This window comes from Corvus cornix, chromosome Z (assembly GCF_000738735.6).
Source record: "Corvus cornix cornix isolate S_Up_H32 chromosome Z, ASM73873v5, whole genome shotgun sequence".
NCBI classification, from domain to species: domain Eukaryota; kingdom Metazoa; phylum Chordata; class Aves; order Passeriformes; family Corvidae; genus Corvus; species Corvus cornix.
In genome coordinates this window covers 53,022,285-53,038,251 of record NC_046357.1, presented here as the reverse complement: position 1 = coordinate 53,038,251, position 15,967 = coordinate 53,022,285, and the positions used below count along the sequence as shown (strand labels likewise).

General features: G+C 43.4%; 1 protein-coding gene across 9 annotated transcripts in view; it reads right to left on the bottom strand.

Moving 5' to 3' along the window:
• Positions 1–15,276, bottom strand: part of MCTP1 (multiple C2 and transmembrane domain containing 1) — a 239,916-nt gene extending 224,640 nt beyond the window's left edge. For 4 of the 9 annotated variants that reach the window (XM_039567120.1, XM_039567125.1, XM_039567123.1 and 1 more), the window contains exon 1: positions 14,579–15,274. In XM_039567120.1, coding sequence (XP_039423054.1) covers positions 14,579–15,157 — 579 coding nt within the window. In that variant the 5' untranslated portion in view covers positions 15,158–15,274. Of the gene's footprint in view, positions 1–14,035; positions 14,415–14,578 lie in introns of those variants that run through there. The other 5 variants (XM_039567126.1, XM_039567127.1, XM_039567121.1 and 2 more) reach the window with 4 other exon arrangements.
• Between the last annotated feature and the right edge of the window lie 691 nt (positions 15,277–15,967).

Below are 15,967 nucleotides of genomic sequence, written 5' to 3'. Positions count from 1 at the left end.
TCTTTTGTCGTAGCAGTGATGTAAACAAATGACAAACACCTTACGCATACTTCTGCATGTAAACAATAGGACAAGAGGATACAGTCTTAGGGCAAGAGGACACAGTCAGTAAGCTGCACCAGGGAAGGTTTAGGTTTGTCATTAGGAAGTTCTTCACAGAAAGAGTGATGGGGCATTGGAATGGGCTGCCCAGGGAGGTGGTGGAGTCTCAGTCGCTGCAGGTGTTTAAGAAAAGACTGGACATGGCTCACAGTGCCATGGTCTAGTTGACAAGGTGGTGTTGGGTCGTAGGTTAGACTTGATGACCTCAAAGGTCTTTTCCAACCTAGATGATTCTGTGATAAGAATGCACATGCACACTTGTTTAATTATTTAAATAAAAAAAATCTGCATGTGGAAGAGCCAAAAATGTCTCAATGGAATAAATCTGAACTAGGTTAGGTTAGTTAGTAAAGAGGTCATTAGGTTATCTAGTTTCCAAGTTCAAATGGTATAAAAGTACTCACTCATACTGCATGAGGAAAATTATTGTTTATTATTATTAAAATTATGTACCTGTTTAAATATGTACATAATATTAGGCTGAGGTCAAAGCCATAAATTAAAACTTCTACAGTGGAAGACTTTGCTCCTTTAAGGAAAGATGGCTATTTTTGAAATTCTGTTCCACCTAATGAAGCAGATTTGTACTGCACTTCATTTTGGATGATGCAACACTGCAAAGTGCAGCATTTATTATCATTTAAACCATAAGCTGTACAGTTTTCCAAAAGCAGAATCATGCCTCCAAAATGGTACGGGTTTTGGTATCATGCACCTTGGTGGCTGCAGCTGGCTGAGATTTACTTCAAGCTACCTATGTAGCTCAGCTGTGGAGCTAAATTTAGCCCCAGCTGGATAAACTGCCAAGAGAACCTGCAGCAGTACTTATGCTGGTTAACCCAAGCCAATATCCTTATTGTTGAAGCTACAATACTCAATAAAGATGTTGATGTTTAATAATTAAATTGCCTTTACCACCATGACATTGATCAGAAAAGTATAGTATTACCATAGAAGCAGAAAGACAAGACTTGGTGAAATGATTTCAGGGAGTTTCCCAGCAGATTTCCCAGCACGTGAATTAGCATCCCTCCCACAGAAATCCATTACCTATTAACAGAAGAGCCTTAATGCTGCTGGAACCTACACAAACCAAATAGATTTACCACAGCACAGGAAAAGTGCAGGGGAAGAGTATTTTTTAAATAAATACGAAGCCCCCTATACACCAAACAGAGAAACAATTATTAAATTATTAAGTTACTTATGATGAGGAGGAGCATTCTGACAGAAAAGTTCACACAGGCTCTCATCTGAGGCAGATCATGCGATTACTTCAACTAACCCATTAAAACCACACTCTTTTTTCAAGGCTTTTTCTTCCTACATTTCCTTAAAGCCCCAAGAATACTTCTGGAAGCACACATGCATATATACATGTTCATAACAGAGTTTCTTCCTTCACACACCACATCTTCTCTCATTCAGTTCTACAGCCAAGGTAAATACTTTCACTTATCTTGTAGGCAAAAAAACCTAAGATTAGCATGAGCCAGTGGAATTAAATTTTACAAGTATACTCCCAACACTGTCTGAATGATGTCTGTCTTGAAAGCAAAGCAGGCACAAGTTCTGCCATTCACATTCCGCACAGCAATCTGACTTCCTACTTTGGTCTGGCTGATCAACATCAGCTGTGACCTTCAAATAAGCTCAGAAAGATCTGAGCAAATAGAAACAGGAATTCAGGCAGATAAAAGCAGTCTGAAAATTAAAGAGGAACTTCCAATATGACAAATATCTGTTTATATTACTCAAAAAATGTCCCAGTCTTCAGGGTACCAAATGTGTCATGAAAGTCTAACTACCAGGGGATCATTTGAATCCCTTGATTTTGCTGCTTGTTCTTCTGAAGATATAAAATATCTTTTTAAAATATTTCTTTTTAAAATATTAATGTAAGAATTAAGAAAAAAATCTCCTTTAAAGCTTACGGGTTTTCCTTTCTTTAGTTTTTCTATACATTTACCTTAAAAAACAAACAAAAAGAAAATACTTGAAAAGCGTTTTGAGTTCACACTTTCAACAAAGGAAAGTCAATGCCAAGTAGTGATTAGTTACTCATATGAAAACATTATTTGCATAACAAAGTTCTAAACTTCTTTTTTAAATAATAAAAGCATTGCCATGTTGAAATCCTTTGTATTTATCTGTACAAAAATGTGCAAAATAGCTCTCATTTCTTCTAACTTATTTTATGCTTTGACAATATCAGATTTTAGTAATAGCAGTTGTGAGAAGGCACATTTCTGAAAAAGTTTTTTTTTTAAAACAGCTGACTGAAGTTTAGGGTACATACCTTTTTCTTGAGTCTATTGTATCAGATTTCTTAGTCTAAATGTGTTCCAATCTATTCATTTCTAATACCACATACTTATTTTTAGACATTTACCTTCAAGTACTGGAGTCCTTTTTTCTATTTCTTCCAGAAATTTCTTCCAGGATTTAATAATGCATACTACTGAAAGGTATTGCAGAATTTTCAATTTTATCAATTTTCCAGAATTAAATGATAAATTATACTATTTGCTATTAAAACACAGACTCTTCCTGTTTTCCCGTCAATTAAAAACAAGCAGTCTCTCATTTTTCTATAAATTCCTTCATTTATTTCTGGAACCTAGATTCTGAATAGATTACGGTAGACAGAAATCAATCTCCTGTCTTTATGTATGTATCCTACACTGCAAAAAAATCCTGCATTGCTAGATTGGCTGTCTCATTCACTGGTAAAATAAATCCTGCAGATTTCTGCTGCTTGCTCAAGCATGGTATAGGTCAAAGTGAAGCTATAAGCTTATTTCAATTGGTTTTGCTTTTGGAATTTTTCTTTTTTTTCCACTATCTCCTTCAAATCCTTCAGGACAACCAGCAGGAGCTCTCCTAAAGCTGCACACATAGGCCTCCGTCTCAACATTACCAAGTTTCTATCAATACCACTTTTACCTTCCCTGCTCTTCTTTGCACTTTCTTTTGTCAGAAATCTTGGTCTTGCTTACTGTCAGGATTTCCTCCGTAGTTTATTACTTTTCCTTACTAAATCTTGTCTACTTAAAACTTTCAAAGACAGAAATAACTCTTTGTGTTGCATTAGCACATCAAAAAATGGTGACTCAACCTGTTCCTACTTAAGAAATTTCTGAGTCGAAGCTTCTGGTAGGATTTACCAGAATAAATTGTAAGTATTCATTAAAAAAACAAAGTTCTTTATTCTTATTGGCTTTGTCTTGCTAAATGATAACATAAAATATTATAGAGAGTTCACTTTGTACTATAAAAAACAACCAAACTCATTAAGGTCAGAAGCAGGTAGCAAGATATCAACTGTAAAAAACATCTTCCAAGAACCACTCCAGCATCTCCTACCCACATACTGTCCATAGTAGTTATGGCACATAGTGGTAGGGTCATTCAGTAATCAATATTACATATACAATTCAACATTACAGACTGTTCTCAACCAAGAATCAAATCTCCTTGAGGTACACATCGTCTTTTCATGACCCTCTGCATTATCCACCAAGTGCACCCACATCTTTGAGCAAAAACAATCCACTGGATGGGAGGCAGAACTAATCAAAACTGTTTTCCCTACATTTCTTATATGTACCATGAGAACTTATCCCCTTCTACAGTAAGTGGAGGTTTTGATTGGGCAGGGCCAGCTGAAGTGGAAGAGCCTCTAGTGTTAACTAACCAGGTGCCCTTCGCTAAATGTACATCCCAATGTGTGAAGGTCTCACCACCCATTGCTTTCAGTGTGGTTTTTAACTCATTGTCTCATTCAACTTTCCCATAGGGTGCTGCATGACAGGGAATATGATATCCACAATACCGTGCTCTCTGGCTCTGGTGTCTCTGTAAGACATTTTTAAAATTAGTTTCATTGTCCAGCTCGGTCCTTTCTGTCAGTACAGGACTTGCTCTGCAAGGCCCAAGATGGTGTTCCGGGCAGTGGTCTGAGACACAGGGTACATCTTCAGCCATCCAGTGGCTTGTTACACCATTGTAAGCATTTAACAATTGCCTTGGCAGGTTTGTGGGAGTGTGATGTAATTAATCTGCCAGGCCTCCTTATATTTCAACCATCACCCACCATACCACAGGGGCTTTACCTGCCTGGCCTGCTTGATTGCAGCAAATGTTTCACAGTTATGGATAACCTGGGATACAATGTCCATTGTTAAGTCCACCCCTTGATCACAAGCCCATCTCTGTTTTGTCTCCCTTTCCTGATAACCCAAGGCCCACCATGCAAGAAACAATTCACCCTTATGCTGCCAGTCCAGATGCACCCGAGACACTTTAATCTTGGCAGCCCAATCCACCTGTCCATTGTGATTCTCTTCAGTAGCCCGACTCCTGGGTGTGTGTGCACCTACATGATGTACTTTTACAGCCAACTTCTCTTCCTGACCAATGATGCCTCGCCATAATTCATCAGCCCAGATGGGTTTACCTCTGTGCTGCCAGTTGGTCTTTTTCCATTGGTCCAGCCACTCCCACAGTGCATTTACTATCATCCACAAGTCAGTGCAGAGGTAGAGTACTGGCCATTTCTCTCATTCTGTGATATCTAAAGCCAGCTGGATGGCTTTCAGCTCTGCAACCTGCCTTGATCTACCTTGTCCCTCCATAGCTTCTGTGATTTGCCATGTAGGACTCCATAACGTAGCTTTCCAATTTCAAGGTACTCCTACAATAGAGCATATTGCTTTTCATTTTCTGGCAGTTGATTATATGGTGGGGCATCCTCAGCACATATCATCTTTTCCTTCTCCTCTCCTGGTAACAAACCAAAATTTTCACCTTTGGGGCAGTTCACAATAATTTCCAAGATCTCTGAGCAATGGTGGTTTCCTGTTTGAGCTCACTGGGTGGTCAGAGCAACCCACTTACTCCAGGTAGTATCAGTGGCACGATGTGCGTAAGGGAATTTCCCTTTGAACATCCAGCCCAGCACTGCCAGTCAGGATGCCACAAGGAGCTATGTTTTCGTACAAATCACTTCTGAATCAGCTCAAACCATTTCAGTAAACTGCAAGGATCTCATTTTTAGTTGGGGTTAGCAGGCCGGATCCTTTGTATCCCCAGCTCCAGAAACCCAAGGGTCACTGCTGAGTCTCTGTGGGTAATTTTTACCAGAGGTCCAGGAAGGGCCATTCTCCCTGGCTGCACCGTAGAACATGTTTTTACATCTCGTCCTGTCCTAACTGGCCCATAGGCTACTGCATTATCTTCCCCTGTTCCTCCCCCCAAACTGGGTACAACTACTAATGAATTCACAGAGGTACCACCCCAGGCCCAGGCAGAAGAGCAACACTGAACACACATCCCTAATGACCCTCATTGCCCTTGACGTTACCATGCCATGCATTATGATATCACGCAGTACAGCAACAAAGCCATCCTGATCCCTCTCCCCATTCTGAAAAAGAGCACCATGAGGAACACAAACAGAAATGTATGAGTTACCTACCACACCCACATGCATGGACCAAGCAACATTGTAACCAGGGGGCTCAGTACCTAACACAACAAATGCTTATGTCAAAATTGTTTCCAACAGGCTCTGAACAGACTTACTGTTATCTCAACCCTTCGTTTAAACATTAGTTTAAACCCAGCTGGAAGTTAAGCCTTGTGCATCCAGTTAGAGAGGAACAAAAGGCAGAGATAGATTGAGATAACAATTTACTGGAAAACAGCAATCTGATAACAAAACAAACAGAACAGTAACAGTACTAGTAACAACACTATAGGAGAGGGTGACTTACATGGAAAATGCCCACTGAGTTCAACCCGATGTGACTGCACCACAGTCACAGCTGGAGCCGCCCCACCACTGCAGTCGCTGCTTGCTCCCCAGAAAAAAGGAACAAAGTGACAGCAATCCTCCACGTGGTGCCTTATTCTTCCAGCCAAAGCCACGTCTCCTTTCTTTGCCGAAGTGTAAATCCCTTACTCCTGCCCACTGAGATGATATGAATGGTATAGCGCAACAACCCAGAGGTGCCTGCAAGGCTCCAAGCTACAACCCCTCATGGGAACTGCGAAAAAATTAACTCTGTCCTTGGCCAAAACTAGGACAACTTGATACATTCTAATCCTGCTAATGCAATATATTACAGGATGTATGATCCTAATTATGAAAAAAAAAAATCCCTCTGTGTCAAATTATCCATGTAACAGTACTTATACCCCTCATCTTACAAGCCACTAAAATGATCCTTCAGATCCGTCCAACACAATCCACTCTGTAATTATGTGATTTTATTTGGTCAAAAGATACAAAGAAAAGCAAATCAGCACCATCCAAGCAGAGCACAAAGGAACAAGACTCCTCACCATCCTTGTTAATTATTTGATAACACATAGTCTTCCTCCTCACCAAAAAAGTCACTCATATGAAACATGAGATGCCTTTACTGACAAAAATCCCCAGATCTCACATCTCATTTCTCACACTGAGTCTGAACCTTTTAAAACTAGGTGTTTTGACAGTGGTGGTATATCATGGCTCCTAAGCCTTTAAAGTATGAAACCTTTGGCTTGCTGGCAAGGTATGAATCACTGTTCTGGTTACACAAGAAAGAGTGCCCATATGGGAGTAGCCAAACTATGTATTCCACAGCCATCTACATTATTCCTGATGAACTGTTGATGGTGGATCATTTTGCAGCAGCTGCTCAGTGCACACCCCACCCACCAGGCTGCAAACTGGGTGTTAAACCCTGAGTGGCAGGGCAGCGTTTCTTTGTCTTCACATATTGACTCAGCTGTGATAACTGCACCCAGCAGCCTAAGGCTGTCATCTCTGCCAATGGGCCATAATGGCTCAACAGGCCCAAAGGGCAGCTGTACCAACCTAGGACATAAAGGACTCCGCAAAATATCCCATGACTCAGAGGATTATATCATTCCACTGTGAAATTCCCCACCCTGGAGAAGGTAGTGAACATTCCTGCCTGAATGCGACCGTACATAACCGGAGTTTTGGGACTGCGAGAACCACCACCACCAATGGGCATCCAGAGGGGGGACCCAGATTTCCACAGGACCACTCTTTCGACAAGACCAAAACCATCATTTCAACAGCACTGCAGCTACTGCTTAATTGGACTACAACCACCACCCCTGATCAACAGGGGCCAGGTTGTACTCTGACTTTGCCAGTTTAAGCCACTGTTTCTGTACTTTCTGCCTTTATTGTGATCTTCCTATTAAATTGTAACTCCGACTTGAAATCTCTCACAAGGTATTTGTGTGGGGTTAATTGCTCCTGCTAGTTTACCTTCAAACCAGCACAATCACCTACCCCATAAGACTTCAACATACAAAAATACAGACGGATCATTTTTGGTGCACTTGCTATGGTTTGTCATCAGTTCACCATTACAGAAATACACTGAATGGAACACAGACTGAACAGAACAAACATCACATTAAAAGACCCTCCATATCGGACTAAAGGTGGTATAATTTGTCATTTTGATAAATTAAGTCTACCATAGATAAAAATTGGAGTAATTCTGCCTTCTTTTACAAGGAAGAGAAAATATTTCTTTTTTAAACTTAAAAGCTTCAGGGCTTACATTACAGCTACCCTCTTAAAATTCCCTAGAAGGTAACACTTGTAATATCCAAGATCTAGGATAGATGGCAAGATTAGAGAGGAAAAGGCAAATTGAATCTTCAGATCACTGGAGTACTCAGTCATCTTGCCAAGACAGGCAATTTATTCAAAAAGTAAAAACAATAAAAAAAGGATACTTGGATCTATTCATTTATTAGCACATAACCCAAGACAAACCAGTTAACTTAGAACTTCCTATAAAGCTGGGTGCTAAATTACATAGTGGCAGTTTTAAAACTGTTTTTGTCATATTTTTTTAAAACACTAGAAAGTAATTCTCTTTGCAAAAATACAGCAACTGATGGTAAGTCTTCCTAGTGTGACTAATTCTCTGCATTCAACATTTCAAAAAGAGGGAAGGAACGTTTTTCAGCATTTCTTGGGGGGAAAAAAGGTGTAATGCTATAACCAAGATTAGGTATTTGCATTTTTAAATTTTAAAAGTTCAGTACAGGTCAGTAGGTTATGAAACACACACATGATGTACACTGAATTAAGAGTTTTGACAGTCACTTGAAATCCAGATAGAACCCCTGAACCTGAAATACTTCACAGCAGAGTCACTTGTACCAAATAAGCATTTTTTTGATCTTTCAGTGCAAGGACTGTTGCAATTCCTATCCTCCAAACATCTGTTATTCTCAATATAATTATTTTACTATGAACAACTTTATATATGAACAGTAAATGCAAAGGGTGAGAAGAAGAAGAAGAAAAAAGGTTTAAATGAGGTTATAGATAAACAATAAGTCAATAGCTGCTATTAGTTCACTTTAAAATATCTAATTATTTCACACTAGGATAAATGCAAACTGGCCAATTCTGAAAAATCATGTAGCTCACTTTGAAAAGTCTGCAGTTCTTTAGTTAATTAAGCAGAGGTCATTCAAGATATAATTAAATACAACTCTATTGTGCCATATTTTGATTTCTATTCCAGTAATATATGTACACTGTATTAAAATACTGTAGATGGACAGTCTGATCAGATACAGACAGAGCACAAGAAACAGATAAATACATCTCAAATGGCTGAAAGATTAACCTTGTATTAGAGATTAATACCATGAAAAAATAAGGCAATGCAGAACATCCCTTGACAAAATCAGATGTCTAATTAAACTCTTGTTATGAGAAACATACAGCCTTAATCAGCTTCAACAGCTTTCTTATAAGAAACAAACTTTAGCAACAGCTTTTTCTCCTAGTGCCTATTTCTGTGTAATTTACTAAGCTCCATGGTCTTCTGATCCAGCCTAAACATTTTTTCATCTACTCATTCCCTGTGTGTCAGTGACCACATCCCTAAAAACAAGCATTCTCCTGATTTCTAAAATATTGCCCTTTTAATTTTCAGAATTATGCTGCTCTCAAATCATGCTCCAAATATCTGTGCAAATTAGTTCTCTCCAACTCTTTCTGTTTTGTACTGGCATTATGTCAGGAAAATGTAATTAATCCTTGACAGTCAGCAGTTTCCAAAATTTCTCACCGCCTTCATCCTTCTCAGTGAAATTAACTAAAGTAGCAATTAAGATCCTCTTGGGTGACATTATCTGTATAGCTTTTTATTGACATTTCAGCCTTTTGTCTTTTCTTGTTCTTTTTCCTTCATTGGCTAGATCATTCCCTGTGATGTACACCAACTATAAAAAACAAGCCAAATTTTTCCCTTATGTAGCTTCACTGACTCAAATGGCTCTAAACCAGTTATAGATTTATTCTGGTATAGGCAGAGAAACATGCATGGTATGCCACTCTGGTTTTCATTGTCTCTGCATCCCACTGCACACTAAATTCAAAATCCCCTCTCTTCAGGCTTCCTCACAGCTCAACTGGTACTCCGTTGTACTCACTACGATTTCCTTTCTCTTTCCCAGCATCTCAGTACAAGGCAATGCTCTTTGTCCTGAAAGTGCAACCTCTCCTCATACACCCCAGCTCACTAAACTCCCTTTTTTCTGCAGATCCTCCTCTTCTGCCACACAGTTCACCCTCTTACATCAACTTTATTGACCAATAACTACCCACTATTTGTAAGAGTAGGAGAGACCCTGTATCTGATTGCATCTCCAGTTTCTCACTTCATCTCATCTCTCATCAGTCTGTATTACATATTCTACACCATTGTTTTCCAGTCCCTGCTTATTAATGAAACAAATAGTTCCATGTGTCACAAAATTAATGAAGCTTGGTTTCTTATGGCTAAGAGCCTAGAGGTTGAGCAGCAGCCCTAGCCATCGCCCAGTGCTCTCCCACATCTCCAATTTATTCACATAGCCACTCACAAAATTGGAAACACTGGGGGAAAGAGTTAAGAACCTGTCCACTCTTTCAGTGCAATGGATCAACCCAGACACATTCTAAGAAGTCCCAAAATTTGTTGTTATCAGATCATTATCTTGCAGGAAAACATAATGGAGAGAGGTGCCCAAAGAGTTCTCTCTTAGGAAGAAACCCTCTTCCTAAGCCCTCTTCATGTTCACTGTTGATTCAGTATGACACACGCCCAGACCCATGTTCTCCGATTAAGGCAGTGAAACGCTTGCAGGGTCTTTATCACTGCAAATCTCAAGAAACAGGGGTATTTCCACCCTCCTGGCTTTTACTAAATTGCTATGACAAAACACAAGTGACGTAAAACTTTTCATGCAAAGCTATGTCTCACACTCAAGAGAAAGGCCATGCTGGCACAGGCACTGTCAGATAAATTCAAGCTCCAGCTGGCACAGAAATGAAAATTAAAAGGGTCAAGTGGAAAAACCCTTGCCTCACTGCCTTGGGCCATGGCACCACATAAAGACGCTGGAAGCATTGTGAAGCATTCCTCCTGGAGTGTTCTTGTCATCTCCTGTTCAGGGGACACCCCAGGAGGCATCCATCACCATCATCTCAGTCCTTCAAGGATGCAGGACACATGTGGCTCTCAGCTACATGACCATGATTGGCTGCCATATGGAAAGTTATGAAAAGTTCGCCCAAGGAAACTTGTCACATAGTCTCTGGAAACTGGAAGAAGGATGATGTATAATTGCATGTGTTCATTTCTTTGTCCTAAAAACACACACTTCAGTTACTGTTTAAAAGAAACCTAAGTTTCCTGCCTATAAATATGTATAATGCCCTTTCCAAATATATTCACAGACAGCTCCAAGAAGTATTCAGTCTTCAGCAAAGAACTGGGTTAGTATTTAGTGCTCAGATCTAATAGGTATTGTTTGCATAAGACTACATACACTTTTAAGTGTGCAGCTATACTCAAACCAAGATACTAACCCTATTCAATGCAACAGAAGCTGCAAAAACTAGGTCTCTGCTAGACTGTCCATACCCAATGCAATAGTGCTGTACCACATTTTAATGAGTTCAAATTAAATTTAAATTGCTTGATTATGCCAAAAAATTGCATTCCAAGATAAAATCTTACATTTTAAGTCTTTCCATCCACTGACAAATACTCCTTTTCACCGATTTCAGCCTAAAAGCACAAAAAAATTGACTTATTGTGGGATTTTATTTCTCTCCGCCATCTCCCTTAAAATATGTAGTACATCTTTTTGTGTGCAGATTTTCTAAAAAATTCGACTGTCTTGATCCAAAAGAGGCAGTAGCATCTGTTTGCTCTCTATTTCAATCAAATTTAAAATACATTTTAAAGAAAGTTGCAATTTTATGTTGATTTACTTTTAGGTAATCTAATCTCATTTTTATGATTCTGTTATACAATTATTTTTATCTTTGGACATGTAAGGCTGCAATGAAGGACAATGAAAATCCAGACGCTGCTGGAAGTGTGTGCTGCTCTGTCCAGGTTACAGAGAAAATGGGATGGAGGTTTTAACACTTTTTATTCCATACCAGACACATTATCGCTGGGGGTGCAGTCCCAGCAGGAAAAGCCAAGGAGCAGGCAGGGAAGTGCACCATCTTGTCTGGCTCTCTCTAGGGAGAAGGTATTGGGATCAGCCAGGTGGACCCAGCCCCTCTTCACCACTGTCAGTCCCCTTCCCATTCCTTTAAGCTGTGGCTTTAAGATGTGCTGAAGGACAGCAATGCCGAGTCCGAGACAACTGCTCCAGGGAAAATTAGAAGAAAGGAGAGAGAAAAGTGGCGGCACAGATCCAAGCTCAGCTGAGCCATTCAGAGCCCAAGCCCCAGCAGAACCGAGTGAGTGGTGGCAGGACCAGAGAAGGCTGTGCAGAACCTAACCATTGGAGCAGTCTGAGGCGGCAGCATGGTGCAAGCTTCTGGGAGGTTTGCTTGCCCTCCTTATTCGTTCTTTACAGACTGGGCCAGGGAGTTGAGACCATTAAGCCACCGGAGCTCTCATGGCCATATTGCCTTTGTCTGGAGACCATACCAGGCACTGTTTTGAGAAGCATTGTTTCTTTTGTTCCCAGTGATAAACACCCTTTCCTGGGTGGGACACCCTCTTTTTGTATACTTTTCTCGATACAGTACTGCTGTGGTTATTGTGATTTTAATAAATTATTATTTTAACTCATAATCTCTTCTTATTGTCCCTCCATTTTCAGAAGGCGCAGGGGGAAAGGGAGTGGCTTTGGAGTTTGGTTCCCTGCAGTTGTTAAAACCAGCACATGCTGTAAGTAAAACTTGGATTTGAAAAATGCAAGTTATTCCAAGTGCGTGCTACCAGACATGTAATCCCAAATCCTTAGAGGGGTGTAAATGCCGTAACTGAGGTTAGCCAGGGACTTTACTGCCCTGGGGTGCAGCCCATAAGCATGCAAGACTTGGCTCCTGAAGTACACTGAACTGGAAACTCCAGCTGCTCACAGTGGAAGGTACTTGCTCTGTTAACAGATCACTGAAGAGTACCAGGCATACTTGAAGACAATCAACAATGCTTTATAGCTGGAGTCTTATTTCCCCAACTATCCTATAACTCAATGAAGCTGGTGAATTAAACTAGATTTAATAACCCAAGTGAGATTACACTTCAGAGTTGAGAAAAGCAGTGAATGTGCTTATTATGAAATAGCAGAAAAGCCATTCTGTTTCAGGTCATCCCTCTGAAACAAACTCGATCATCAGCTCTGCAAACTTCACCAACACACAAACAAGCTTTATTTAATATCAAAACCAGCATATTTGGTATGCAAGCACAGCCTAAATTAATACTAGAAACCACTTGGAGGACCCAGTCATAATCCTGCCAATTAAAAACAAGTGTTAGAAACCCTGGGTACCATTTTGGTTTGATCTAGCAGTAGTCTTTCCAAATGCTATGACTGTACCTTGTTCTAAACAAGAGTAATGCTCTCACAACTAAAAAACACTTGACGTGTTTTGTAAATAAAGGTTTACAATTCTTTACTAAACACAACAGCAGAACAACACTGAAGAAAGTCCCATATTTTCATATTGTTAAATTCAGCAGTCTTTAAAGCAAAATAATGTCCTGTAGTCTCGAACAATAATACTTAAATACTTAAAATGTGCAATACATTCTTGTGAGCAAGGGGCTTGGGGAGGAAGGGACTCTCTACTGCAGGTAAATGCCCACTTTATAGACACCTGTCACAATAATCCCACCTCAATAAGCAATGATCTAAACCCTTTACAAGTGTTATACAAGGGATAACCACAGTAGTTTCCAGTCAGGCCAGTGATGATAACCAAAGCAACCCCATGACATAAAGTTAGGTCTACGTCCCATGTTTGTAAAGACAAACTCCTTTGAATTCTGCAGAGGGACATTAATACCACAAACCTCAAGGTACATTTGCAAATCGCTGCAGAACTACTGTAATTCTTCATAAGCATCGCTATTGTAGCTCTGACAGCAGCCAAATGCATTTATACAGCCTATTTTGACAACACACAGAGCCTGACTTTTACTTCAGCTACTCATTTCTCCCTGGTTATGACATAAGACAATTTATAATAATATAGCATTAGTCAGTAATTCGTGGAAAAAGGTGGATGACTGCTTACAATTATACAAGCTTCAAAAATACTCATGTTTTGCACTTTTCTCGCAGTAAATTTATTCCAAGGTTCAGCAGCCCCTATCAACAGTAGCTTCACCACGTAATTTAAAAACTGACAGATGGAAGAGTTACAGCTTTGTTTACCGCCTTCTCCCAACAACCAGAATGATGGTGTTGTAGACTGAACTGACAGCTGCATGAGACAGTACCCAGTATATAACTGCCAATTAATTACGTACCGTCTATTAAATGTGTACCAGTGGTCGTTTGTGTGTCTTGCAGAAATTAAAATACATAATAATTCAAATTTGGATAACCAAATAAGGAAAAAAGCCAAGGTTACCTGAGGAAAAGCCGCTGCTGCACGTGTTAAGAGCAGACACCAGCAGAGACGGCCCTCACAGACGTGCGAGGCGGCCTCTGGGGAAAGGCTTGAGAGCGAGGGCAGCCTAACTCCCGCCTCCGAGACACCTTTCCTCTGCATGGTTTATGCAATGAAGGTCTCACGGAGGTCGCTCCTGCACCGGAGCACGGGCACCGCTAGCAGCGGTGCTCCCACGGCTCGGGGCTGCCACACCGCCCGTCACGGCGTGCTGGGGGAGTGCAGGGCTCCGACGCGGGATGCGGGCGGGCCCCGAGCCGTTCCCCGCTTAGGCGCAGGACACTCCTCAAGAGCGAGCGAGCGAGCGGAAGGAAGGCTGAGACTCAGCCGTGCCCATCCTTCGCCTCCCCTCTCCTCAGCTCCCTTCCCCAGCGGTCGCCCTCCCTCCCGCCTCTGCTTACCTCAGCTACCTTCCCGCCTCCTCTCCCCTCCCCGGGGATCACCACCCCTCCCGCCCAACCTCCCCACCCTGTACGCAGAGGAGCGCCGCGAGCTGGCACTCACCGCGCCGCTGTCGCCGTCCTCCGTCCGCTGCTCCCGGATCCTGCCGGCGGCGGTCGAGCCCTGCAGCAGTTGCTCCAGGCAGGCGGTGCTGGGCAGCGAGGAGCTCTTCTGGTGGGACAGGTGCGCCCCGGGCCGGCGCCCCTCCCTGCCACCCTCCGGCCCCTGACAGCCTGCGGCAGGCTCCGGGCGGCGGCCAGGCGGCGGCCCCTTGCCCTGGGGCAGCAGGTGCTCCCGCAGGCGGCGCAGGGCGGAGCCGGACTCGCCGGCCGGCTCCAGCGGCTCGGCGGCCGAGCAGCATAGGTTGGGCTGGGAGGACGAAAAGACGCGGTCTAGCACTTGCCGCCGCCGCTTGAAGCCGCTCCACTTTGCGCCGGGCGGGAGGTCCCCCTTGCCGCCGGTCGGGGGCGGCGGGGCGAGGGGCTCCGCAGTGCGGCGTTCGGTTGCTGCCCGCCCGCCGCCGCTCCGGCCCTTGCCCCCCAGCTGCAGGTTCTTCCACAGCCGGGCCTGGAAGGAAACCGCCGGCTCAGGTTCGCTGGGCTTCTCCCCTGTGGTCACCCGGGGCTCCTTGCCCGGCTCCATCCTTCTCCTCCTGCGACGGGGACAGCCGCGCCGGCAGCAGCAGCAGTAGAGCCCGCCGGAGCCTGCCGCCCTCTCTCCGAAGCGGGGCGGGCCGAAGCGGAGCGGCGCCCGCTGCCGGAACGAGCGCAGGGCTCCGCCGCACCGCCCCCCGCTGCGCGTGGCGCGCCCGAGGGAGGATGGAGCTGCGGACGTGATGTTAAAGATAAAGGAAGGACGAAGCTGCCGCCTTGGCCCATCTGGGCAGAAAGTTTGCCACCCTGAGCCCCCCACTCTGGGTGGTCCCTCGGTGGCGGCGGGCGGCGCGAAGCCTGGCAAAAAAGTTACCGGCGAGGCGCAGGGGGCGCGGCGGCTCGCATATAGATACGTGCGGCGATGCTCATGAGGACCTGGCGGGAGGGGGCTTGTCCTGCCCACCAGCCCACCTGTTTCCTGCGTTGGAGACGGCCTCACCGTGCGGGGTGCTGGGAGAGCGCACGCCGCGGAGGCCGCGGGTGGAGGAGCGTGTGCCCTGAGATGCTGCAGTCTCCTTGGGGTCGGGAAACACCCAGATCCCGGGGTGAAGGTGGGAACGTGAAGCGGCTCCTGGCCAGGCAGGGATCATCCCCTACCCGCGGTAACTTTGTGGAGGGAAGGTTCAGTAGGATTTGCTCATGCACGTACAGTGAGCGCTATATATACCGACCTCGTCACCGGCTCTGTCCTTCCGCAGCGGTGGGTACAGACTGCGGAGCCCGGCCCGGCAGGACCCGCCAGCTACGGGGGAAAAAACCCTCAGCTCGTCAGCCATTCTCGTATTTTTTAAATCTAAGA